The sequence below is a fragment of the Sander vitreus genome, chromosome 18 (genome assembly GCF_031162955.1).
Source record: "Sander vitreus isolate 19-12246 chromosome 18, sanVit1, whole genome shotgun sequence".
Lineage (NCBI taxonomy): Eukaryota > Metazoa > Chordata > Actinopteri > Perciformes > Percidae > Sander > Sander vitreus.
Window position 1 is genome coordinate 19,570,862 of NC_135872.1, and position 27,449 is coordinate 19,598,310.

At 42.7% G+C, this 27,449-nt stretch overlaps 1 protein-coding gene across 3 annotated transcripts in view; it reads left to right on the forward strand.

The window, feature by feature from the left end:
* Window positions 1-27,449, forward strand: part of klhl29 (kelch like family member 29) — a 215,309-nt gene that overhangs the window by 134,529 nt on the left and 53,331 nt on the right. For all 3 annotated transcript variants that reach the window (XM_078275053.1, XM_078275054.1, XM_078275052.1), the window contains 5 exons: window positions 4,805-4,943; window positions 12,363-12,559; window positions 14,779-14,891; window positions 15,739-15,885; window positions 26,985-27,183. In XM_078275053.1, the coding sequence (XP_078131179.1) occupies window positions 4,805-4,943; window positions 12,363-12,559; window positions 14,779-14,891; window positions 15,739-15,885; window positions 26,985-27,183 (795 nt within the window). The remainder of the gene's footprint in view (window positions 1-4,804; window positions 4,944-12,362; window positions 12,560-14,778; window positions 14,892-15,738; window positions 15,886-26,984; window positions 27,184-27,449) is intronic.

Consider the following 27,449-nt stretch of genomic DNA (forward strand, 5'->3'; position numbering starts at 1 on the left):
ATTCAATGCGTGCAGTCAGTAAACTGAGAAACCATTTAAAGTGTTTGCCTTGTCAAAGTCAGCAGGCGGAAAGCAGCTTCTTCCAAATATCCATCTGTCTGCTCCTCGGATCTACATGAATTCATAATTACTGTGGGATCATTTATTCCTCCTAATTCTGTTTTATTATAAGAGCACCACTTGACATGGGAGTATCCCTCCTAAATCCTCCTGACATTATCAAATACTGTGGGGTTTCAGATATGTTTCAGGGAACCCAACACTGTGAGAGCTTTTTTGCTTGGAAAGAGTTATTTTGTGTGCATGTACTATGAATCATGCTCTTGGCCCGATCTTCTAATTCCGTTCCTCTTTGACATGGAATCTCTCAAGCGTCCCTGCTTATCAAAAGGCTTTTGTACGAGGAAGCCTATTTTGATCCGACTCCCTCAGTCCAGTCTGCTTCTGCTGCTTTAAGATGAGATAAAAATAGACTTGTTTTGTATTTAAATCTGCTTTCAATTCATCTTGCCAAATGTAACCTCATTTAATACAAAGTAGAATGGGTTATTATAGTGATCACGAAAATAGTCAATTTCTGCGATATTTTATTTGTGTGCAAATGTCAGTTTAACATATTGCTTAAAAAGAATTAAGGTTAATATTAAATTATTACAATCTTGATGTGATTCCATAAATAATTATTAATAATACCAGTAATTAAAAATATATCGATATGTGTTTTCATCATTTAGATCACAGTGAAATACAAAAAATTCATTTGAATGGTAAATTGTATTTATCAAAAAACATAATAGGTTTGAATTAAATACAGACACCGCATGTATTACTGAAAACATAACTACACGTTAAATCAAGAAATATGAAATCTAATTTGATTCATTTTCATTCATTTCACATTATTTTGAAGGATTTTTTTTCCGAGCGTAAGACATTTTCAGAGAATATTAGTAAAAGACTCACTTTACGGCGTTATCATCTAGTGGCTTTGAAGATAAAAATGAATTTCATTTTCATATGTGGTGTGGAAAATGATCATGCTATGCTTCAGTGTAAAAAGATGTGCCACACTGTAATGTCCTCTAAGCTTAAGAAAAGTCATTATGGCAGAGTTGTACATTGAATTATTGATCAGCTAGCATGGTTTGTTCTGGGTAATTAAGCTGCAAGTGTCTGAGGAAATTGATTGTTGGAAAGCTGGTAAGAGAACAATTAGGTCAGGGTGAACACATCAGCTTCCTTTCTGCTGCGCAGCATAGAACGTAGGACGATTATGTGTTTACTTGGGCTGTGGAGACACGATATTTATCAGAGAAGATAAGAAGCAAAACAAGAGGAAAAAAGGAATCATTCTGAAATGGATTACAAAATTGTCAAAAGATTCTATCATATTTACTATAGATGCGTTACTTCACAGGGCGTCATATCGCCTGTCTTCAGTAACAACCTTCTCTTTCATATCCCCCTTATCTACTTGCTCTGAGAGAATTTTTAAAGAGATTTTTGTATTGTTTTACCCCTCTTATATTTATTTATTTTTATCGTGTCAACACGTTGCTTTCTTATTTATCAAAAATAATGCCGTAGAAATTGAAACATTTTGATGGACACGCATTCAAACGAAACAAAGTTATACCTTTGAGAGTGACTGAGCTGAAAGTTCAATCCAGTGAGTTTGTAGAAATGTATATGTATAGCTGTGAGTTTAATTTTATATTTGAGAAACAATTGAAGTAATTTTCTCCGCATGGGAAAATAAAAATCCATCGTCACAAAGATGTTACAAATGTCTATCATTTGTGCCCTTTACTTCTTCACATATTGCACACAGCAGCTCAGGCAAGTTACTACAAAAAAAAAAAATACAGAAATCTGATTTTATCAAGATGTATCTCAAGGTTTAGATTTTTGTTTCAACACAAAATGGTGGGTCCACATAGGCTCATGTAACATACATGTAGAACCCTAAAATGGCTCCAAGTTCAGCAACCAACGGCATGCTGCGTCGCCCTTTACATCAGCCTATCACAGCTCAGCACGCGACTTGCTTCAACTTACAGTACAGTAGGGAGGCATGGTGCGCACTCATAGGTTACTGGAAATCGCACCCGGGACCCCATTGGCCACAACGCTCAGATGTTTGACAGCAGAGTTACTAGGCTGAGCAGCAGAGTTGGCACTGGTTTCATACCCCCTGTGCAGTGTGTCAACCAATCGTGAAGAGCCAGCACGGGGCGTTGTTATTATTGTGAACGGCTTGGGGCAGGAAACCACCCTAGCACATTTCATCACTGTTTGCAGTCCATGATATACTCTCGGACTGTAGCACAATATCCCCCTTTGAGAATTTCTGTCTACTCCCCACAAAACAAACCTTAACCCTCTTTCATCCGTCTGTTGCAGAACTTGACGGTCCTCAAGAGACTTTTTCCTTAAACAGTATTGAGACGTTTGGTGTTTCAAAGCCGCCGTGGTCCAATTGAACGTGGCTCTGCCTCACCACACTCCATGCCAAACCTGAGAATGGGGCCGTCATGTGCAGTTTCATGGTCCCCGGTGGTGATGAGTTGTTCTAGGCCGCTCACAGACCCACCCCCAAGAAGCATTAACTAGCTTTTCCATCAGGCATTCAGGTGTGTCTGCACGGCTCCGAGGGAGGCGGCCATTGTTTGCTGACAAGTGGAGTTCTCCGTCTCCCCCTCTCACTTTCCTCTATTCTCTGGGCAAATGGATGGTATGCGGTGTGGCTGATTGGAGGTGAGAGCCATATCGGTCGCTGGAGATTCACTAATGCAAACTCAAAACTACTGTGTATTCACTATTCACAGTCTGCGCCCACACAGTAATCAGATAGTTGGCCAACTGACAAGCAGCAGTTGAGTGGAATGTGGAGAGCGATGGATGAAAGACAAGACAAATGCCAGCCTTTGTGTTTGCGTGTGCATCATGTGTGTGGCTCACTCTAGCATTTTAGCTGTGCATCTCGCCAAGGTACGGCAGACATGTTGTCAGAAATTGCATCCATCTTTTTTTTCACCCCATTTGGTATTCAGCATGTTTAATAACCAGGTCATTTTCTTTCTGGCCAATACTTCTGTGATGCGATAACGGATGCGGCGCTCGTGGAACAAGGCTTTTACCAAAGCGTGCTTCTGAATTGCACCTTATTTGTCATGTGTCTTTATACTGTATCATTTCAGCTACTGAATTAATGCAGAGCTGAGCCGCCAGTGTTAGTCAGGAGAATGGAAGGAGCTAAATGAGTGCATATTCTATTGAAATAGATGGGCAAGTGTTATTCCAGGTTAATTAAATCCCTGCTTTGAGTCTGGCGTGAACACAGACCTCTTTCAGGATGATAAAGACAAACTCTTTTATTTCAGCTTGGGTGTCGCCAATACAATCAGAAGTCTGATCAGTTTCCCACATTTAATGGCTAGACCGCTGGGTGAAGCACATATTCATCCACTCATGCACTCTCTCACTTGTTACACATTACTGACAACAAATGGCTGCATTGCCACTGTTCAGATTGCCATGTTTCAGCAAGATCTGAAGGTAGCATCCACACAAGTTTCACGAACTCTGCTGATCAAAGGAGGATTTGCCATCTTTCTTACCTTAATCATTACGGTTCTCAAACTGTGGCTACTGCTTATCTTTCCCCCAGCATGGAGTATGTGCCTTCATACTGTACAACGCAGACTGCGCTTTGTGCCAAATAGATGTTTACTTTGCCTCTCAGCATGCAGTCTCGATGAAATGCTCTGCTTATGCGCAAGCGACAGTATGGAAGCAGACTCCCTCTATAATCATAATGTTCCGCAATGTGGCTGTAGCTTATTATTTGAATCTCTTATTGTTTTCTTTTAGTAGAATTCTCGATCTCGATCTCGGAGATTAACAAAACCGTAGAAGACGTTTCTAGTCTCCCGCTGATTATCACTCTCAGAATCCCCTCATGGTGCCTCATTAAGACTCTGAGAAACAATCTCCCCTGACCCAACGCTACAGGCCAGGCCGAACATGGTGCTACTACACCCACATTATACAACTCACTGTGTACTGTGGCCTTCAACAGAACATTGGTTCGCTCCGAGCATGTTTTCTCAGATTGTGTTCTGGCCCTGTTTTTCTTTTCTTTCCAGAGAGGAAGACAAGGGTAGGTGGGGGATATTTTTTCTCAAAAAGAGAGCGAGAGAGAAGCGGGTGTTGGGATTTAGGGATAAGCACATTTTGAAGGTCAACTCCTCGCCGAGTAGGGCACTAGTGAAACGCCAAAGAATTTTATTTTAATATAAATAATGCATTGACAGCGCTTTGTTTTCAGCCCACATCTCTTTTAGACGCTTTTTAATCTCATTGAGCTTCCCGTCCTTGAAGTTCTGGTGCTGCAGTGTAAATTTACAGAAGTCAAATACAGCTAAACGTGTATTTTCTCTTAATAATCCTAGTTTCTGGGTATCCAGTGGCATGCTTTGGGTACTGCATATTCCTCAACAGTATATACTTTTTTTTTTTTTTTTTTACATGCACCCTTTTCTGCTACATATGTATTTATACATCTCATAATGCCTTTGCTGAAATGTTTGATGAAATCCAATGTCACTTTTTCTCTATCATACTGTATAATGAACATTGTTTCTTAAGACTGGCCAGCAATATTGTGTTCTACAATCTGCACTTTTTTCAACATTATGTTCTGTTTGTTGTTGTCATGCTATTGTTGCTCATGTATGTATGGAAGAGAGAACAATTCTAAACCCAAATGTGGCGTTGTCTGTTTCTTTTTCTTGTTCTACAGAGATGTTGAAGGAGCTGAACCAACAGCGCAGAGCGAAAGAGTTTACAGACCTGAAAATAATTGTTGAAGGCAAAGAGTTTGAAGTCCACCAAAATGTTCTAGCTTCCTGCAGCTTGTATTTCAAGGACCTGGTGAAAAGGTTTGCCTTCGCTTTCCCTCCCACCAGCTGTTGATCCAATCTGTTCTTTTCATAGGGCGCATTTGTGTCGCTTTTCTTTTTTTCTTCTTCTTTTTTCCCTTCCCCTCTCTCTCTTGCAGGTGTGTGAAGACTTTGGTTCCTAACACAGGGCCAGCAGCCATTCCTTCCTCTTCCCGCTCAAATGAATGTATCTGAAACTGGAGAGAAAAAAGGTCAACCCTCGTCATTACCTTTCCTCCCCATGTAGGGCAATTTAACCACATTTCCATTTTAATGAGCAGTGAAAATGTTCCATGACTGGGGATGTTTTAAAACTCACCAAAGGGCCAAAACAAAAGAATCATACATTCTACACTTTGGGTGGTAATTCGCCGGGCAGAGGGAGTTTTGTCTCCCAAGCTACCATATTTTTCTGTTGCTAATTCCTGTTTGTTTTTTTTTGCTGCAAAACAGCCTTTTCATATGCTAATAAATCTTGGTTAGTGTGATAAAAAAGACATTTCAGAGTCATAAAAAAAGGACAAAACAAAAGCACATCTGAGACAGCTTACTGAACCACCACTTTCACAGGTTAACACCACCCTTCACTAATGTATTCATTTGATGTGGATCTAAGTATTCCCCTAGTATTCTGCCCTTCATACTCCATATTTTTGTTGGGCTGTTTTCTTTCTGTGGGTGCCTGCCTGCATACTAGTTGTGTGTGTGTGTGTGTGTGTGTGTGTGTGTGTGTGTGTGTGTGTGTGTGTGTGTCAGCTATATACCTTTTTTAGTGTCTCTAGATGTGTGTGCACAGGCGTGTGTGTGACTGTGTCAAGTCTGATAGCGCAAGTATGTCTTTTTTTTTATTTATCTGCCTTGTTTTCCGGGTAGGGAATACCATAATTCCCTAATGTCCTCATCCTTACTTCAAATCCTTGCAGGTGTTTTTTAGCTTGATTGAGAGTCCCCTGGAGCAAAGTTGTTTTGCCGCCTTGGTGTTGTTTGTGTGTGAGTGTGCGTTTGTTCTCGCTCGCATGGCTCGGGCTGAAGTGGCGAGCGAAGACAAAGACAAACAGGGAAGACACACACAGTCGCTAGCGGCAGCCCGAAATGCCTTAGGGAAGTTTGCCACTTTGTCCGGCAGCCACGGCGCCACTGCGAGCTCATCAGAGAGCTGAGAGCTGCTTATCAGCCGCCGCCGCTGCCCTGCTCGCTTGCCACCGATACACTTGTTCCTCCTGAATGGGAATGGAGTGAGGAAGACCAGAGAGAGAGAGAACAGAGGTAGAGAAGCCACGTCTGTAGGGCCACTCATCTCCATGGCAGCTACACTCGTACACACCTCATGAATAAAGAGACACTGAGTCTTCCTTTAACCTTGACAATAGCAGAGAAGCTTCCTGAGAGACTGAAGTGACTTTGGAGAGAACTGAAGACCCCATGCTGGTCTGCCTGTCTATCAGATTGTCTTGTCTGTGCCGCTTATCCGGGACGAAGCCAGATTATTTATGCTTAAAGGCGGGGGCCCCTGAAAGACACCGGGGCTCCCAGAGGAGCGGGCTGAATTTCATCATGCTCATCCTCAAGCCTGCTGCTGCCTACATTGTCTGATTTCTCTTGTTTACTTTGACAGTTTAATAGAGCAACTTCTCATTAATTGGTTGATTAATTGTGAAACTACTTTGATTTATTGTCATAACACTGTCATTTTTTCACCAGATTACGTCTAAAATAGAAATCTTCTCATTTGACTTCACGCTGGAGAATATCTAATGAATTTGATAATACTAATTGTTCATTTTGTAAGACGTCTTTGGTTTGATGTAATGAATTCAGGATCATCAGCATTATGCTAACGCAGCACCGTCAACAGTGACTGCTGTAGATTCTACGAGGCATGTGGCACCTTGACTTTATGGAAATGAGAGCTGCGCGAGAAGAGGGCAACAGCGCAAAGCTGGCAGGGAAAGGACAGAAAGGGAGCAAAAACAAATGAATAAAAAAAGTGAGATCAGGCAGAGAGTATGGAGGGAGAGATTGAGAGCATTTTGGTCACAGCCGTGAGCCAGGCAGAGTGTTGCAAGCTCGGTCAGAGAGGAGCAAAGAGAGCCAAAGGCCTGACTGTCGTTGAGTTACGGCCTCCCATGGGCAGCTCAGGTCACTTTTTCAGTGCAGCTGGAATTATGCTGAGGTTACACTTGGCTCGCCACATCTTTATGAGGTCAAATAAGAGAGAGGGAGGGACTTCATATCCTTATATGCTCCACATCCCGCCCGCCCTTCCTCGCCCATCTCATACCAGGAGGCATTTGCAGCCGTTTAGACCCCCTGTTAGCTCACTATAAAACACCATGCTGTGTATGTGTGTGTCTGTGTGTGTCTATATACAGTATGTGCTTGAATTCTGGGAAAAAGTGCGCTTGTGCAACTGTTTCTTGATGTGAAGCGTGTGCACATCTTTTATTGCATACACACCTGTGTGTGTGTTCTTGTTTAACTATATTTGTGGGGTCCAAAAACCAGGAATACAGTGTACTTGTGGGGTCCGGACAGCTTTGTGGGGCCAAAATGCTGGACCCCACAACTTCAAAGGGCTGTTTGAGGGTTAAAACTTGGTTTTAGGGTTAGAATTAGGTTAGGGTGAGGGTAAGGGTTAAGGTTAGGCATTTAGTTGTGACGGTTAAGGTTAGGGTAAGGGGCTAGGGAATGCATTATGTCAATGACGGGTCCCCACAAAGATAGTGAAACGCTGTGTGTGTGTGTGTGTGTGTGTGTGTGTGTGTGTGTGTGTGTGTGTGTCCGGTGTGTGTGTATATATATGTGCGTGCATGCGTGTGTGTGTGTGTTGCAAGGACATACATATTGTGTGTTATCCAGGCAGGCTGTCATTAGTCAGAAAGAAAGTAGAGATGTGATACTGGAGGGTGAGGGAGTGCACCTCACACTTATTTTCCCTGGCCTACACACACACACACCAAGCTGATAACTTCTTAAAAAAATAATGGCTTAATTTGGCAAATTTGAAAATTTAGCACCACGGAATGGGAATGTAAAATGTGCTTAAAATATCTGGAAATTTTCTTCTCCACATTAGGCATGAGTTTCGAAATACATTTCAAAATGGTGTTTTCAACAAAATCCTCCCTCCTTTCGGCATGCTCCTCCTCTTTACCGCCCTCACCTCACGTATTCAGGTCTCCCCTACAGTACGTGTTCATTCAACCTGCCATTTTCCCCCATGATACCTGAAGGATGTAATGGCGCTCCAAAATGTACGCGCACGTCTAGCCTCGCCCCCACCCAAAAACCTATTACCCTACCCTTTAAGGGCCGACGCACAGAGCAGGGAGACAGATCATCTCCGGTAATACCATTTTACCCCTCAGGACTTTTCAATAAGTGTGCTCTGCAGGCATTTAATTTATTGCCACTGCATCTCCTGCACCACAGTAATGTAACACATGCTTCCATGCCATTTGTTTCTCTCCCTTCTTGCCCCTCTGTGGACCCATGAGTTCTCAATGCTTGTGAGTCAGATAGTGTTATGACTATGAGATGGGTACAGAGCTGTGTTAAAGCCCATTACAGTGTGGGCCCTGTGTGTGAACACTGCAGCAGAGCACTGTTCAGCCTCCTGCTGCTCTATTCTGCCTGAGGGGAAGATAGGGCACAACAATACTCCCCTGAAATTTCAATTAGCAACATTGTTCTGGCTTGGCTAGTTCCCTCAAATGACTCTCACACACCTGTAGTGATATCAAGCCATGCAGATAGTTTCGGGGTTTGTTTTAGTCCAAGATTTTTGGTGTGCGTGTGTGTGTGTGCGTGTGCAGCATTGAAAAATGAATGGTTCTTTCCAGTAACAATGGGCATGCAGGGACATTTTCGTATTGTTATCTAGATCTTGCTTACTTTTCTTCTGTGTTCCAAGTCTGAGTCACCAAACTCTCTTAACTGCCCAAACTTTCTGTATATTGCCCTTTTCTTATCCATGAGTAAGTGTGCGTTTGTGAGATTTAATCATTAGCCTAATCAACACCCCTTGAAAATATTAATACAATATCCAACAGCGTGTCATCAGAAATCATTGTCAAACCTCTCAGTAAATTGTCAAGCCATGTGGATGATGAACAGAATAAGAATTTAGTACTTTTTGTTTTTGTTTATTTTGGTAACATTTAAGCTCCAAATTGAATCATTAAGGTTACGCACTATACTTTGAGTCAAACCCTTGGGAAGAAAGACACATTTGTTCCTGACTTGTATGACTTGTAGGACCACTTGTGAATTTCATTTCTATACAAATAATTAGGGAATGTGACAAGTTGTCTTAATCAGTTAAATGTGCATCTGTAGAACAAATCTGTTAGTATGAGAGGCCCAATGTCCGATTCAAAGAATAACCTCTCGACAGTTTTCATAGCAAGTATTTCTTTTTTTCCTGAAAACCCGGACAGTCTATCAGGATCAACTTTTTAATGTAATGCCATGAGCACCACACATTAAATTCCATTGACTTCCATTGTATTTGGGTGAAGGTAGAAATCTCACTGATGGAGTTTTTAAAACTGGGGCAAATATAAACTTAATGTAGAGCTAAATATCACTAAAGGTGCGTGAGAAAATGCCTTTTTTAATTCAGTGAAGTGACCCCTTAATTGTGAAGCTTCGAGCCTCCAATGAGATCACAGGAGTGATTGTGAACCTATTGGCACGTGCAGATGGCCCTCCTGTCACCACTCCTCAAAATACACTTCTATTTTCAAGTGAAGTTTTTTGTGTCAAGGGTTCTGTCACTCCCATGTTTTTTTTCTCATGCTGATGGCCCCTTGTTCACACTTGGACGGAGGTTTGGGCTTTTAAACTCTCCACCTGTCACACTGTCCTTTTTGTCCTTCGGAGCGTCTGACACAAACTGGACTTGTTCCAGCCAGATCGCCTTGAAGTCTCCAGTATCATACCTGCTGTTCTGGAGCGGCTTACCATGGCCTCAATACCACACCGCAAACACAGGCAAAACCTGGAATCCAACACTGATAAAGCTTCCACATTATGTTTATTTTTTATTTTTTTATTTTTTTATAATTTATTCCTGATTTATGTTGTGACAGAACATGTAAATGCAAGCCATTTTTAGCCCAGACGGTGTCGGCTTTGCAGTTGAATAAGCTATCTTAACATATCTTGGTAGTGTATGTACTTTCACAGAATAGATGGTCTTGTAAGAACAAGCTAAATGTATTCCCTGTAAACACATTTTTTTTTAGGTTTAAGGATGTATTCGGGTGTGTGTGTGCGTGTGTTTGCGCGCAGTTCCCCTCCTCCCTCTCAAGCCTTTGCTCACCACCATTTTGACAGTCTCTGCTGATTTTAAGACTTCTTCTTGAATAAGTGGTGCATTTTTCACAAACAAATTTCTCTGCCTGAGTGTGCCCATCTTTTTTTTGCCCTCCTCGCCCTATCTCTTCTCCTCTGTCTCTTCTGCCCTCCCAGCCTCCCTCTATCACTATTTAAATTCAAGTCTGCAATCAGACACAGCATAAATATCCACCTCTTTTAGAAGCTCCGGAAAAGTCATTTCCATAACATAAGTGCTTAGACAAAACAAACTGCCACTCGAGCTGGTTCCTATTGCACTAATTGAGCAGGTTGATGAGCATGCTCTTCTTTAATTTTTAGCCCCCCCCCCCCCTCTTTTCTTCCCCACCTTTCTCCATCACTTTAACCCTAAACAACACTCCCCTTCCCTTCTTTCCGTCCTCCTACCTGCCCCCACTGCAGGGCTTTGTGTGGAAAAAGGGCAATAACATTATGTGGCTTTTTGCTTTGCAGGAGGAAAAAGAGTAACTACCTTGGTTTTTCCAGCCAATGTCCACGCAGAGACAAATGCCATTGTCTTTTATTTTATTTTTGGATGTCCTTCTCCCCTCTCACCTCCTGAGTACGCTTTAAATGACGACTAATGTCTCAGTTCATACACTACAGGCTACTGATGATTATTGCAGCGAGGACAAAGGCTCTGTTTAGGTGTGATGGTGGATTTTTATTTTGGGGTGGGCGGGGATATCTCTTATTTAAAAGACAAAGGCACAGTCATGGAACAACCCAACCCCTCCCTCAGAAGGATGGCTGCTGGCTCCTTGTGGAAGAACCGTCTCGCCCTGCCTCCCTTCCTTTTGCTTCCTCCTCATCGACCCCCCCCCCCCACACACACACACACACACACAGACACAGACAACCTCTCCTCTCTAATCTTCACTCTAACCATTTCATCTACCTGTCTCATCTTGTTTGTTTTGCTGTCTGTGTCTCACTAAATGCTGACTGTCATGATTTCTAGTCCAACAAACTGGCTCCAACAGAAAAGGAAAAGAGACAAACACGCACGCGCACACACACACACACACACACACACACACACACACACACAGAAACAGACAGAGCTTTATCATTGTGCTACCATGAGTAACAGAAGCGAACAGCCTTCATCCATCTTGATGTAGGTTACTTTTCATATTGTTGATGCCCATAGCCGCAGGAACAGAGCCAGTAGTAGTGGGGGCATGCGTTCTGCAGGGCCTTGATTCCATTTAGTTTGCCCTTGAGTGGATTATTGTTTCACATGGGACATTAAACATTGGTGGCGAGGTGTTATTTAACGCTCTCATACCTCTCCGGGGGGATCCAGAATGTGAACTAATCTCTGCCATTTGATCCTGGTGAAGTCACAACGTGGCCCAGTTCTGAAGGCAGCTCTCCAATACCTCGCACATCTCAAGCTCTGCAGTACGCAGGGATATCATATTCTATTTAATTTGCTCATCCAAGCACTCCCAGACACTTACACCACGCCAGTAGGAGTGGATGCTCTGCTTTTGATATCCAGCACGCACACGGCAGCGGTGTAGGCTCACGAACAGCGAGCACTCTCCAACACAACATGCTTTAACCAGCATACTTTACATTCCGTCTTATGTCAGTGTATAAACTGTGCTGTCACTTTCTTTCTCTCTTGTTTTCCGTCTGATAGCTCATATGTACCCTGCCATGTATGCATGTCCACCTCTGAAACTATGCATACATGAAAACACACACATGTAATAAGCATGCCTGTTGAAAGAAAGCAATAACTTTTTGTTTGCCTAATCTCTGTTCAGAGAGGACATTTTGTTTCAGATGCAGCAATATAGTTGCAAATCTGCTAGCCCCATAGAAAAGTAGAAACCATCCAAAGTTCTGTTTCTGTCCCTTTTTTCACTTTTTATCCTATTGTGTAATGATTCTCTTATTTTCTTCCCACTCTCGTACTGGCCCAGGTGTGTTATGGGTGTTGTGTGTAGCATACGCATATCTGTGTACCTATCCACTTTTTGTTTTTTTGTTTTGTTTTTTCTTCGTTTTTCCCCTAACTGGCCTCTGCCGTGATTGGTTGACCAGGTCATCGGGGGAGACGAGGAGCCGGGAGACGCTGGAGCTGAACATGAGCAACATCAGTGCCGACGTGCTGGAGCTGCTGCTCGAGTTCGTCTACACAGGATCGCTGGTCATCGACTCTGCCAACGCCAAGACGCTGCTGGAGGCTGCCAACAAGTTCCAGTTCAACACCTTCTGTAAAGTCTGTGTCTCCTTCCTAGGTAGGAACACCTTAGAAAACAAGAGGGGGGGCTGTGTGTGTGTGTGTGTGTGTGTGTGTGTGTGTGTGTGTGTGTGTGTGTCTGTCTGTCTGTCTGTGTGTTTTATGTGGTTATATCAGCAAGTACACATGCTTATTACATCAGATATTCCTATGCAACCTTTCCTGCTACATGCAGGAGCTGCAGCCTCGTGTCTTTTCATCCGTTGTCATGCTTCATCACTATGCACCACTTTACAGAATGCCTTGTGCAGAACCTAAACCTCCTTCCTGACTCTAGAATCCTCACGCTCCTGTTTTTGTCATGTTTCCAAAGTGAGCAGCCGTGTGAGAATTCTGCCTGCTAACGCTCTCAGTTAGGTACAGGGCCTCTGATCTCATCCCAGTGGGCAAGACCCAGCACAGGGGGCCATTTATAAAAAGGTCGGGGAACAATTGTCACTTAAATGTCAAATCCTCTTGCCTGAACCACGAGAGAATCGACAAAATAGCAAAACAGATTTCATACTTAGACAAGGTATGGAAAGTGGAGCAAAGGAGGGGAGGGGCTTTCAGGAGCCCATGGGGTCACATGAAACGCAAATGGCATGTTCCAGATTTTTAGTGGGTAACCAACCAAAAAGCTGCAAATGTCAACTTTTGCATTCCATTTAATAAATTGTTTTGGCTATCGGTAACACAAGCGAAGTGCATGTTAGCATAAAGGTCATCGGCAGGAAAGGAGTGAAAAGAAAGTAACCGAGAACCAGCAGCCCACATTATTGATTTGTTTTTCTCGATTCGGGGGGGTGGGGGGTGGGGGGCAGGGAACCCATTTGTAGACTTCATTGCCAGTGAGACGTCAATCCATTCTTCCTCAACATGATTCATGACATTTCAGCATATTAGAAGGGGAGAAAATACAGGCACAAGCGTTCGTCCTTGAGCAAAGAGAAATTGATACCGTGTCAGATATTATTGAAGTTTGTAACAAATACACTGAGGAGAAATAACATCTCCTCAACCTACTTTTAACACTTTGACTTTTATTCACACAACTTCAGATTCTAAGTCACCCAATGTTTTCATGCTACTCTCTGAGAAATCACGACTGTAGACGACTGAAGATTTAAAGTGAATTAACATCATGCTCCAAATTGCAACTTTTATTAATACATTGGCCACAAGGAGAGGGGGTTTCAAATATTTTCACATTGTCTCAACTAAAACTGATTACACAAATTAAACTGGAAACATGGCTGTCTAGCTTTTAATAAACTGATGAACGGATTATGTAACTTAATGTTCTGAGTATGTGTGCATACCCAGTTTAATAACGCTTCATTTGCTGAAATGGAAAAACCGAGGGACATTTTCCAACAGCCTTTTGTTTAGCCCCTATCCCCTACTTTGATGCAGCGTGAAGCCCACTTCTATTTGGTCTGTGGTTTGGCTTTTGTTTAGTTGCGATTTAGCAGATGTTAGGTGACCTTTTATTGACTGATATTTGTTTAGGAAAGACTCTCAGTCTGTCTTCACAGATAAAAAGCCTGGCGTTGCTTCCCTTTTAATGGCCATTGTTTGATCAGGCCTCTTTCAGTGGCCGCTGACCCAGTTGATCCACACGTTTGCCTGCCTATGTGTTTGCACTACACTACTAACACTTTTCCCTCTCTTGTGATAAATGGCAATGTGTGTTAAAAACTAAAATTACAGACACACCACCTTGAATGCTGCACCCCTTACAGGAGATCACAGACAGTAGCACAATCCCTCTCACCGCTGGCCTGGCTATCAGGGTACTTTCATATATTCCCAGCTGTCTGTGTGTGTCTGTGGAAATAGACCCCCAGATCTGACAGGACTTTTTTAAAGTGGTCCAGCAGCTAATCCCAATTCCTGCTCCCCGCCATCCACCACCCCCTGCCAGGGCTGTGAGCGATCGATTCCCCTTGTTGTTTGTCCCAGGAGCTGTTTTGAGTTATTATACTTGTTCTCCCTTAGTCTCAGGCTGATATTCACTCCGATAGGCTATGGTTCTGTGCTACCTGCAGCTGCTTTTTCTGTCTCTGCTTTCTAAGTCTGTGATCTTGTCTGAATCAAGTTTTTTTCCTCTGTCTTAATCAGCCTGCCTCTGTCTTTTGTTTCTTTCTTGTTTTTGTCTGTCTCTCTCTCTCTCTCTCTCTCTCTCTCTCTCTCTCTCTCCCCCCACATCTCTCCGACCGTGTTTATCGACTCCAGAGAAACAGTTGACTGCAGCTAACTGTCTGGGAGTGCTGGCTATGGCTGAAGCCATGACTTGCACGGAGCTCCATAACATGGCCAAAGCTTTTGCACTGCAGAACTTCCCAGAGGTGGGTAGAGATTTGTCGTCTTTCCTATCAGTGCCTTCGTTGATTCCTGTGTAACAAAATGACACGCCAGATCAGAAATAATAAAGGCGAATAAAACTATTAGCAAACAGCAATAACTTCTAATTTAAATCAGGAGCATAATTAAGGTAATACCCATAAATGAAATGAATGACTTGAGTATTACCATTTTTGACTAGTATGGTTTCTACCTGTAATAATACTGCAGGAGCTTTTAGATAACCTAATGTGTGGCACCTTTATGATTGTTACTGTATAGAGGGTTGTATTTTTATTTTTTTGGCTCCATGTATAGCAAATTGATGTTTGATGTTGATGCCTTTATTGCATGTGGAGAATGTGATTGATGCATACAGCTACTCCTGACTTGAGATGGCTTTTCATTGTCACATACCATTTTCCGGATGAAGGTCTAGTATCAAAACGTTGCTAATAAATGTGTCTTTGCCAGTTAGACCGTGTGCAGGATTTTGTTTGCAACATATCACCTAATGTGTAAGAAATTGTTACTTTAAAAGCACAGAGCAATTCAAAGAGATCTCAGCTAGTGGCTGAATCCCACAGAATCACATATGATAGAAAATGCCTCCGCTGCTCTCTAGAGCTCGAAAATATGTAGCTTTTCTTGACCTCGCCTTCATCTCTGATGCCACAGCAGGTTTTTTTCATTAGCAATCAAAGAAGAAAATACACAAATAATCTTTTTAGTTAACCTTGAACTGTGACGCTGGATACAGCCTTATTCGTCAAGAAACCATTCAGGAAGGATGTGAACGTCAAATTTCACTAATTAAAAAAGTGATATTTTGCTTATTTTCTAACTCTTCAGGTGGCAGGACAGGAAGAGATTCTGAGTGTGTCCAAGGAGGATCTGGTGGCCTACCTGTCCAACGACAGTCTCAACACCAAGGCTGAAGAGCTGGTCTATGAGACGGTCATCAGGTGGATCAAACAAGACCCCAACTCCAGGGTGCAGGTAATACAAAATAAAAAGAGAGCTAATGAGTGTGTATGCTCTGACACTACAGTGTACTTTACCAAAATGAGCTCACATTGTATATGTATCAAGAGACTAAGAAGCGAGATAAAACTCTCGTTAGCTCTGACGGTACAGAGACTGCTTGTCTGCAGAGCCGCATTAGTGTGGTTGTTCTGTCGACTGTCCCTGTCTGCTCCGAGCACTACACAGCATGAAAAACCAGTAAAGTGACTCCTCGTTCTCTCTTGGTAGTGTTCATCAACTTTGTGCTTCAGATGCAGCCTAACACAGCAGTTGTTCATAATCCCAGGAGTGCTTTGCCCCCAGAATGTGCTCTATTCTTAGTCACACTTCATTTGTTTGCGAGACACTGTACTGCATGAAAAAAACGCAACAAAAACACAAACAGCCGCAGCCCCCTTTTTTTTTCTTCCCCCGTATGCCTAACAGGTGTGTGATTTATGCCTAGAGGCTGTTAATCAAAATCAAAAGGTTATATTTCTCAGCAAGGTGTTGACACCGAGATACAGCGGGTCAAATTGTAACAAACGTGGGATCGATAAGCCTCACAGTCACATTCATGAAAAGGTATAATGGACTGCACCTCAGACACATATCCATCCAGCGGAGTAAAAACCTCAGGTCACGAGATCTTTATGGATTCAGTCACAAAACCATGAATTTAAAGCTGATGATTTTTAAGTATTTTATAGCTGTTTAAAAATGGAGGTGAGATTATTATCAGATAAATTACAGTGGTCCATCACTGGAAGAGTTATTCACTCAGAGTAATGTCTTCTCATCATCCAGCATGAGGGGGAACTGCCTTATATCAGCTGGATCAGATTCAGTGCAGGCCTCGGCAATCAATGTAACTTCATTGGCATCTGGCCTTTATGAGGCACATACGTCAATATTAGATTTTTTTTATTTTTTTACCTTTTGGATTAAACATTTAAGCATGTATCCTTCTGAGATGATGGTGAAATCCATCAGGCCTTCTGAGTGTTTTGTAGTGGAGGATTTTAGATGATGGAGCACCAAGCATGAGGACAAGCCATTGGAAACCGATGCTGATGCTCGTCAGTTGTGCGTATACTGTAGGTGCTAAGATCGAAATGAAAACGAAATAGTACGGAATGAGTTTTTTCACGACATGGTGACTGATAAATCCACTGAAATAGGAATTTGTGGGGTGACTGATGGTAAATTTGACTCGGCGGTCCTGCAATATTCACAAGGAGCCACACACAACGAGGCTGATGCACAGTTTTTTAGGACAACATACGACCCCTGTCATCTGCATCCAAACCTCCAGTCAGCTCAGTCCGGCAGACTCTTGCAATCTCACACTCTAATGGAGAGGTGCAGAGGTGACTTACTCAGATGAAGTAGAAGAAAAAAAGAAATGGAACATTTTCCGCCGCAACAACCCACCGCACTGGTGCCTGAGACGAGACACCCGGGTCACCACGTCAACGAAAAGAGCAGGAGGGGGAGAAAAGAAGGAGGGATAAGAAGAGAGTTGGAATGAGAGAAAGAAGCAGAGCGAGACAGAGAGAGGCAAGGAGTGACTGAGAAAAGAGAAAGAGACGGTGAGAAACGAAGGGGACTGGAATGAGAGCCCCTGTGTTCTAATCTGATATCCAACAGTTTGTGCCTGTGCGCACAGCCATGACATCCAGGCAGGGGAGATGTGATTGAGCTCTCGGTCAAGCTCAAATCTCCTGCCCGTGTGTGACCAACAAAAACTAGCAAGCCTGGGGCCTGCGGAGAGGACGGGCAGGGAGCAGAGAGAGAATAGGCCGTTTCCATCATGCCACAGAAGAAGGTTACCTGGCCTGGAGGGCTGAGTTTACACGCATGGGCCAGCACCAGCTCATCATTTCCACCCTCCCCTGCCTCTGTCCCTACTGCCCGTTTAGAGGCAGAGAGCAGCGGAAATCACTCCCCCAGAACCCGTGACACTTTTTAATGACATGTCAGGGCAGAATGTCACAGCACTGCTGAAAAACACAGGCAAGCGGGTGGGCCTTTAAGCCTTAAGCTAAGTTTGTGTGCGTTTGCATTCATCGGAGCGCACACGGATGTGTGTCTTTGTACGTTTGTGTGTCTGGGCATGTGCTGTGGGTTGTAAGCTGCAGGCTATAGAGTGGAAAAGTGGCATATTGAACGCGCTGGGTAAATAATATGCAATTTTCTCTCTGTCTGCTATGCTGTCACTAACATCCGATGGCTCCAGGAAACGGGGCCCGGACATCGCTTAGAGACAGAGTGAGAGCATTTGAGCGTTAATAATGGTTTGCTGTGAGACACAAAGAAGAGAGCTGCGTCAGTTTTCCTTTGATTGTTGATTGAGTATCATTGCAGGTGTGTCACACGTCTGTATATGCATGTATATTTTAGACTAACCCTAACACTAGAAAGAATTTGGTGCCGAAATGAGTAGTTAATAGATGAAATTGGAATAAATAATCTTTAAAGAAATAGTTAGCATTTTTGGAAATGCGCTCATTTGCTTTGATGCTGAGAGTTAGATGTGAGGATTGATACCCAGGGGCGTAGCACAAAATTCTGGGACCTGTAGAAAGGCATTTTCTATGGGCCCCTCCCCACATCCACAGCTATTCATTCTAGCATCTTTTTGGGCCCTTATCAATGAGGGCCCTGGGTACTCAGTCCCCTTTTTCCCCCCAGTACGACGCCCCTGTTCATACCAGTGTCATATATGTCTATATAAATATAAAGCTACTGCCAGCGAACAGTTAGCTTAGCCTAGCATATTGGACTCAGTCTATGTTTCCAGTCTTTATGATAGGTTAAGCTAATCTTCTCCTAGCTGTTGCTTTGTATTTAATGGACAGATATGACAGTGGCATTGGTCTTTACATTACATACAACTCTCAGCAATAAGCACATTTCCGAAGATGTCAAACTCTTCTTTTAAGTCATTTATTGAGCAAAAATATAACATATTAGCTGTTTCCACCCTTTTGTATGTGCTTTCCTTGTGTGTTTGGGTTTTGATCTTTTGGTCATAACAAATTATGCACACCTTAATGTACTCATACGTCTAAACATGTAGACTCATGCTTTAATCATCATAAACATGTACATGTGAGAACTAAATCCGGACACTGGTTCCATAAGCAAGAGGTGTCATGCGTCATGTTTTCTTTGTAAAGGTGCTGACAGCTAGAGACCAGTCCTTCCTTTGACCCAGCAGTCTTTTGTTGGGACGACCGCAGACGCATGGCTCCAATTATAACAGGCCCGTCTCTGCCAAACCCCTGAATAGGACCTCCATTACGCCTCACTTGAACATATTTCATAAAGGATCCTATCTTGCCAGGTGACTCAACCTGACAAAAGAGGCTGATTAATTGGCTCCTTGGAAAGTGTCCAACTAATGTAACAGCTAAAAAGGACAGTTAATGGTGCGTTTTCATTATTAAAAAAAAAGGCCTGCCTGGCCATTAGCAAAGAACTGCTGTCCATTCATCAAAAATAACAACGGCCTGCCCTTACATTTGCCTTTCCAAAGCCAAATTAATACAGTCAAAGGTATTACTTCATATCCATTAGCGGTGTGCAAAAAAACTGATTTATATCGCGATACACTTTCGTATCGCGATACCAATTCAAAATCGATTCATAGAATTCCAAAAATCGATATTTTTTTTTATGTCTACCGCAATCACATGGGAAAAGTAATTACATTTACATACTGTGAATTGTTTTTTTAATCGAGAATCGTTTTTGAATCGAAAATCGATTTTGAATATCGAATCTTGAGCCTAAAAATCAATATCGAATTGTGACATTTTCTGAATCATGCACCCCTAATATCCATATATGTTACTAGTTATTATTTGGGGTGGTTTATACAATTGACTTTGGTTATGTGCTGAGGTAATATTTCTTTTGCCTCAAGCACTCATTGAGAAAAAAAAAAGGAATATAATTTTCCCAGAACATGCTATCATTGTGTAGTCTGAGTATAAAATTATGAAAAGAGAAAAAATGCTTTGATGCTGTGTAGGGATATAAACGTTTTCCTTCACTGTTTTACGATTGACTTACCTTTGAGGCTCCAAGTTCAAACTGGAAACTTTTCATCACTGTGCACCCTTTAAGAAAAGATTAATACTGTTTTTTGAGAGGCTTTGTGTCACAACAATCATCTTTGAAGAGGAAACTGTTGTAGAGCGAGCCCAAAAATCCTCCACGCAGGCCGCCGCCAGCATGACCTGAGACAAATGCACACTCTTGAGGAGACGTAGCCAGGCAATGGAGATTGATTCAGCGTGCAGCCTTTGCTTCTTCCTCTGCCTCTCTGTCTCTCCAACTCCCATGAATACATTCCCACATGTACACACACACACACACACACACACACACACACCCATATTGGGATTTACAGGATGTCACTGTTCATATCCCAGGCCTGTGCTCAGAACATTCACACAAGACTGGAAATCACTTGTATATCGGCCCGAGTGCGACTTGCGTATTAGAGATCACCAAAATCTGCCAAACCAAAGTCAGACCAAATCACGCTATCAGTTCAAAGACACAGTTTTTCGTTTTTCCAGGATTCATGAGGAGTAATAAGGAAGTGCAGCACTATATCATCGATAGGGAAATACAGAAGTTACAAGCTACCGCTTGATGTCAAAGATAATTCAGTGGGTTGCCTTGGAACAAGCCAGAAAGTTTTCTGTTAATATACAGCAGACAGTCGTTTGTACAAATATGCTTTGTGTTAAATGAACGGAAGAGAGCTTTTTTTTCTCTTTTATTTTAATTAATTAATTTTTTTTTTTTTTTTTTTAATGAAGTCATGCTGAAAAAAGCCTCGGAGGAGAACACATTGCACCTGTCAGTTGTTGCTAAGGGCAGCATTCAGCGTCTGTCGTCCTCTCTCCACCCTTCTGGCTGATATGCGCACGTATGCAGTCGCAAAAAAACACACACACACACACACACACACACACAAACATGCCCAGAAAAGCATCTTTTAAACACTGAAGAGGACACTGAAGCTGTGGTCATTTCAGCCAAGTGGGTTATGTTAGCACTGTGAGGCTAAACATGGGCTCGCGCTCTATTGAACACACACTTGTGAGTCAGTGAGTGAGTGTGAGTGAGTGTTTTTTTTGTGTGAGTGTGTGTGTGTTTTCCATAAAGAGCTGCGTTCTAAGCATCGGGTTGTCATTTTTCACACCAAAGCGGACGCACACTCCTATCTGCTCAGAGCAAAGCAAATAGATATGGCTGTTCATGTGTCATTTATTTGACGCCGCCGTGGCACTGAAATGATTTCTCACACGCACGCACACACACACACACACACACACACACACACACACACACACACACATACAGTAAGAGGCGTTAGTCCTCGCTGACAGTAGTGGAATGGGAAATGCTCAGTGGACATTTGTCATCTGTGTTAACGGATGGCGGCTTCCTGGCTGCTTCTCTGCTGCCTCTGACAGATCTGAGAGGCTCCCTGTTAGACACATTATCCCTGCCTTTCACCAGGCTCAACCCATTCACATCCTCTGTCCACCTTCTCGAGTATGTGTGCATGCGTGTGTGTGAAGAAGAAAAGAAAAGTGAGTTTTTTTGTGTGGATAGAGACCATTAGAGAGGTGAAGTCGCATGGTGTTATCTGGGTTGCATATCGAATACAAGTGGATGAGCATATGGACTCCTCATAAATGATCCTTGTCCATGGAAAATTCAAGAAGGTCGGAGAGTGTGTGTGGGCGAACAGGCTAAAAGTAGCATCTCCATATGTCGACAGTACTTCTGCGGATACTTTCCATATGTTCCACGTGTTTAAAAAAACCCACCAAACTCCTCATTAAGAATGTTAAAAGATCACGCCATGCTTTCTTTAAAGGCACAGTAGGCTTGGTATCTTTCAGTTGGCACTGTAGTTGTAATGATTTGCATCCATCAGATGCCATCACAAGGATCGCTTGCAAGCATGTCACTCTCATTGGTCTGAGTGTCGTGAGTACTCTCATTTACGTACCCAGTTCGCATCTCACACATGCACACCATCACATCAAGTCAAATCAAACCCTTTTAGCACACAGTAAATGTGGCGTGCATCCAGTGAATGCTGTCTTCACTCACCATGCTTCCAGAGAGGATGGTAAACACCTAGCTTTTTACCAGCGCTAACAAAAGGAAGTTTTGAGTATTTTTAAATGTTGCGAGATACTGAAAAATCAGCCTTCAACGATGTATCAGTCATTCAAAAAAAATCTTGTAAACACAGTAATTTAATTCCCCACACGAAAGACTTCACCAGGAGCGCACACGCCAGCAACATTAGTGTAATCCCATGGCTCTATCTGCCACAAAAATAAGAAAGATTTCATCCACAAAGATAATGGGTGAAAATCATTCTGGCACTTTGGGTTTTGATAAAAAAAGGAAGGTTCAGACATGTCGAGAAGATGGAGGAATGAAAGGGCTGAACTGTTTACAGCTAGTTGTATTTCTCAACCAAGGGACTGGATTATCATGGCACATCTGGGTTCTCAAGAAGGCTATGCCTCTTTAGATGAAAGTTTAACCCAAAATCATGAATTACTTATAGTTTTACTTTCTATAAAGGTTTAAGAGGGGAAGAGTCTACACATGAATCCATAAACGGATTCGTAGCATAGGGGCACGGGTACAGCGTGGCATTTGAAAGCTGTGCAAAGCGAATACAGAACAAATTACTCCCCCCAAATGATTAAGTGTATTTACTTAGTGCGACGTGATCGAAACGAAGACCACAGAGTAATTGACAACATAATGGTTCACTAAGTCACACAGCATACAGTGTACATGATCTACATTTGAATTAGATTTGCATAAAAGCATGTCATTAGAAAACCACCGCTGATCAAAGTGGCATACAGGTTGTATAGTGGATACTGGACAGGCACCAACTGTGCATTCAACGTCCATGAGTGAGTCAGTGAACCACTAGATACGAGTCGGCATGACGAAAAACTTAAAGTTCAAGAATAAAAAGTAACTCATAAAATACTCATCCAAAGTAAAGTCAGGTTTTGTGCCAACTGCCTTCTTTGTTCTTTATTTCTAGAGATAAAACAAGAACCTTGAGTAAACAGAATCCGCGATAATTCCTTGGAGCAGGACTCTTTTTCAGGACGTTTTGTTTTTCTCTTCGTGGGGTCTGACACTTTGAATTTCAATTTTAGCAGCAAGTGTGCAACTCTCCCTCATTTCCATGCCGATATATGCGTGTGTGGGAGGAAGAGCGAGGAGCGGGAATGAAGGTATTGAGAGAGTCCATGGAAAAGAAGTGGGAGCGATAGTGAGTTGGTTAGAATTAGAGATGGAGAGTTCATTCTTTTTTCAGAAATAAGATGAATTAAAGTAGACAAAAACCCATGATGTATTACCCTATCCCTCTCTACTAAATACATCCATCCACACACACATACTCCGGGAATATCCTGCTCCGTGTACAGTACAGTTGAATCCCTGGTTATTTATTTAATCAGAGGTCAGGCCCAGTGACTTTACATTGTCTTAATCTCGTCAACAAGATTTACAGTCAAATCCACCTTCGGACTCAATGCACCAACATGATTATAACGCAGTACAATCATCCTGCGGACCTTACTGCTGAAGTGTATCCATCTGTCTCTTTTTATGTATGTATGTATGTATGTGTATGTAGGTTTTTGGGTGGATATTTATGCTTGTGGTAGCAGTCCTTACCTTTTTGCAGAGACCAGATGCTGTCTCTTTGAGGTAGTTTTACTGCCATTTTAAAGATGTTTGGCAAGTGAAGAAAGGCTACAACAGATGTGGGTTTTAGCGTGGCTAAGAATTGCAGATGGTACAGTAGGATGCTTGTTTTTCTTTACTTCATTTCCCACAGGTAGAGAAAAGTTAACTTTGTGTGTGTGTGTGTGTGTGTGTGTGTGTGTGTGTGTATTGATGTGGGTGTGGTTTAGTGTGCACCGAGTTCAAGTGTTTGCTTAGTCTGTCCATCACACCTTCAACTCTCGATGTGCTGACTGACTTTACTCCGATTTCATCTTCTCTGCGAATTGTGAAAGCAGTTTGCTTCTGAGCTCCCAGATGACCGATTTTCTACACTCCCTTATTCTTATTTGAGGTCGTTGATAACTATCCCAGCATGCATTGCATGAGAGGCGGGGCAACACCTGGGACAGGTCATGATTGTATTGCCTAGTTATAAACAGATACGTTCACCGTCCCACCTGAGATTTTCTTTTCTTTTTTAAACCCACGCAACAACATGCAAACTCCACACCAGAGAAGACCTAAAACAAAATTCTGGCCGTGTTAGCACATTTATTTCTGCTGTGCCGCTGAGGGCACCACCTGGCTGGAACTGCCCCATATACAGCTTTAATTTAGCTCCGAGGGTCAGAGCGGTCAGTTGTGGACCTATTTCAGATGACCTGCAGATGCACACATATGATCTCAAGAGCTAAAACTGACTTTAAATACTTACTTACTGTACAACAAAATGAAGTACAGTCCTCCTCAGACCGTACTAATTTAAAAGATGTTTGTCTGAAAAGGCTTTTCTGTCAAATGTGTTTTTAAAAATGCGTCCACATTCGATTACTGGCATTAATGATACGATGTCATAAAAGCAAAGTAGGTGAGATTGCAGCAGACCTGGAGAAAGGTAGCTTGTAGTAGAAAAGCAGAGCCTGAAGCTTAAGTCAATTCCATTTGAGTGTGACATGACTCAGTAACTACTGGGGCAATTCTCCCACTATGGGGGAACTTTAATTGGAAGAAGTAACCTCCTCCTGAGCATGTGATACTTGCCAAGTAGCTCGCTATGACTTTACCTTCTTGCTGCATTTGAGCAGAGGTGCTGGGAGCGAGTGCCAATGTTTATGTGGGTATTGAGCTGTTTGTTTGACGAACTGTTGGGTAAGCTGTGTACGTTCGTGGAGGAGGGAAATAGACAGTCCCATCTGAAGGTGTTTCGCTCTGAGCACACTCGCAGAAAAGAAATGTCATCAGGAGATTTCCCTGACTGCAGTGGAACCGTCACATCCTCTCTCTCCTGTCCTCTCGTTTTGTCTTCAGTTTACTTTAGTTCGCTCATCTTGTCGTGCTCTTCATCCTCCTTTCCTCCTCCTCTGCCCTCACTTGTCTTCTTCTCTCTTGTCCCACCCCTCCTTCTTACGCCATTCTCTCCTCTCTTCCACGTTGTACCCTTCCCCGCTGTCTAATTTCCTTCTTTTCTGGTCAGATGCGCCCAGGACATTGGTAGAAAACAAAAGGGACACATGCCAGAGTAAAAAGTCCTCAGGTGGAAGAGGGAGATGCTCACGCAGAGTGTCAGCTTATTATTTATTCTCCCCTGAATGATGTTTCTCTGAGTCTGTTGTTTTGTCGCTCTCTCCCACGCGGCTTGGTCACGTCGCTCTGAGCCGGGTCAACGGGGTCAATCTCCACCCAGCTCACTCCATCCGAGCTTTTACAGCTTTTACTGTCGACATAGATGAGACTCCCACGGGGGTACAGACGGGCACACTAAGCACACAGATACGCACACACTGAAAGAAAAGAAGGAAAAAAAAACATCCAGCAGCCAGAGCTATAGACACGGTTGCCATGGCAACAGTCTGTCTTACCTCTGTGGCTGAACACCTATACAGTATATGCACATGTGAGTGTACTGTATGCACACCCAGCAATTGAACAAACATGCACACAGTTGAGGATTTTTAAATCATTTCGGTTCACTCCACCACTTTAAATCTCTCCAGAAAAAAAACCCAGTCATCATGCTCAAAAGACACCTTAAAGCATGAGTGCGTAACTTTTTGATATTAATGAACGTCAGTTACATTCAAACCATTGCCAAATGAGTTGCTACAAAGCTAATTAAGACTTATCAGCTCCACACAACTCTCTCTGTATTTCTCAGTATGGCTGTGTTCAGAAGATTTGTGTCGTCTGGCGACTTTCTCCGCTCGAGTGAAGATAATGACCTCTTCCATCATGTTTTTTTAATCCTCCGTGTCCTCCTTGGCTACTAGCAACTGTGTGGAGGAGGGGTGGGGGTAGTGCGCGATCACGGAAGGCTGTATCATGTGGACGCGCCGACAGTGTTGTTGTCATTACTTCGAATTCCTCATGGGGGCGACAGAAACAACGCACTATAGCTTTAAAGGAAAAGGTGACAGTTATAAGCCGTAATTGTGTAAATTCAATCTTTATTTTTTTTTTGCTGGATCCTAAAAACTTGATCGTGCTGTAGCGCCTTTGTGTAAGATTTAATTTGGAGCATGAAAAATCAGAAGCAGAAGGTGGAAGCGGTACGATACCCCCCGCCTCCTCGTTTCAGCTCTCGCAGTGCAATCAAATGTGCATATGAAAGTGAAATGGTGAGCGTATTCTACTGAAAAGTTTGCTAAGAATGTTATTTGTGGCTTCTCGTTCAATGATGAATAACTTTTAATGACCGAATTAGAAGTCTAGAGTTCTGTTTGGAAAATGTACAAGAGTGAATGCAGCTATCATGGTGCATACATAAAATAACTGTCTATTTCTTGTCTTTTCATCCTTGCCTGGCCATTTTGTCCTGCACTAGCACAGACATAAAAAACAGTGACACATGCAGCGTGTTAAGCTTTGAGGTCTTGACACTGACACTAACTGCAGTAATGGTCTCGCTACTCCCAGGTTTCCTCACTCTAACAGTACAGGCCTTCAAATCAAATCAAACATGATTGTTGGTTTTCTTTATCTTCTTTTATGACATTAACAAAACCATGGATTTGTTGGGAGTTAATCCAACTGTTCTTTGTGAAAGATGTGAGAGTCTGTGTTTACTGACTGAGTTTTATTAATGTGCTATTTGTTCAATGTTGTTCATATAAAACCTCTTTGATCATCCCTGGCAGTTTCACTCAGTCTAAATGAATTTAAATGTCTGCAAACAGTTTTTTATTATTGTTTGCTAGTTGCTTTTTGCCTCCGTTATGTTATCTAAGCATCGCTCACTTATTGCCTCTGATTGTTCTCTTTTTCTTCTCCCCCTCTCTCCCTTTCAGACTTTGTCAGATCTGTTGGCAGTGGTGCGTCTTCCATTCATCCACCCGTCCTACCTGCTGAACGTGGTGGATAACGAGGAGCTGATCAAATCTTCGGAGGCGTGTCGTGATCTGGTCAACGAGGCCAAGCGCTATCACATGCTGCCCCACGCGCGGCAGGAGATGCAGACGCCCAGGACTCGGCCGCGGCTCTCTGCGGGTAAACACAAACTCGTACACATAAGTAGAGATGTGCATGCTGATGTGCATCATCTTTTGCCCGGATGACCTGAGAACAAGGTGGCAGTGACATGATATGTCACCCACCAGTGTAATTGACCCAGAAGACATTAACAGTATCTATGCATTTACTCACACATTATCCACTGTTTATATTTTACTGCTACGAGGTGTCAGGTCAGGTCTCCACAGAAAGATCTTTGCCACTCCATTGTATTGATTTTTACCCCCAACTGGAAAGCAATG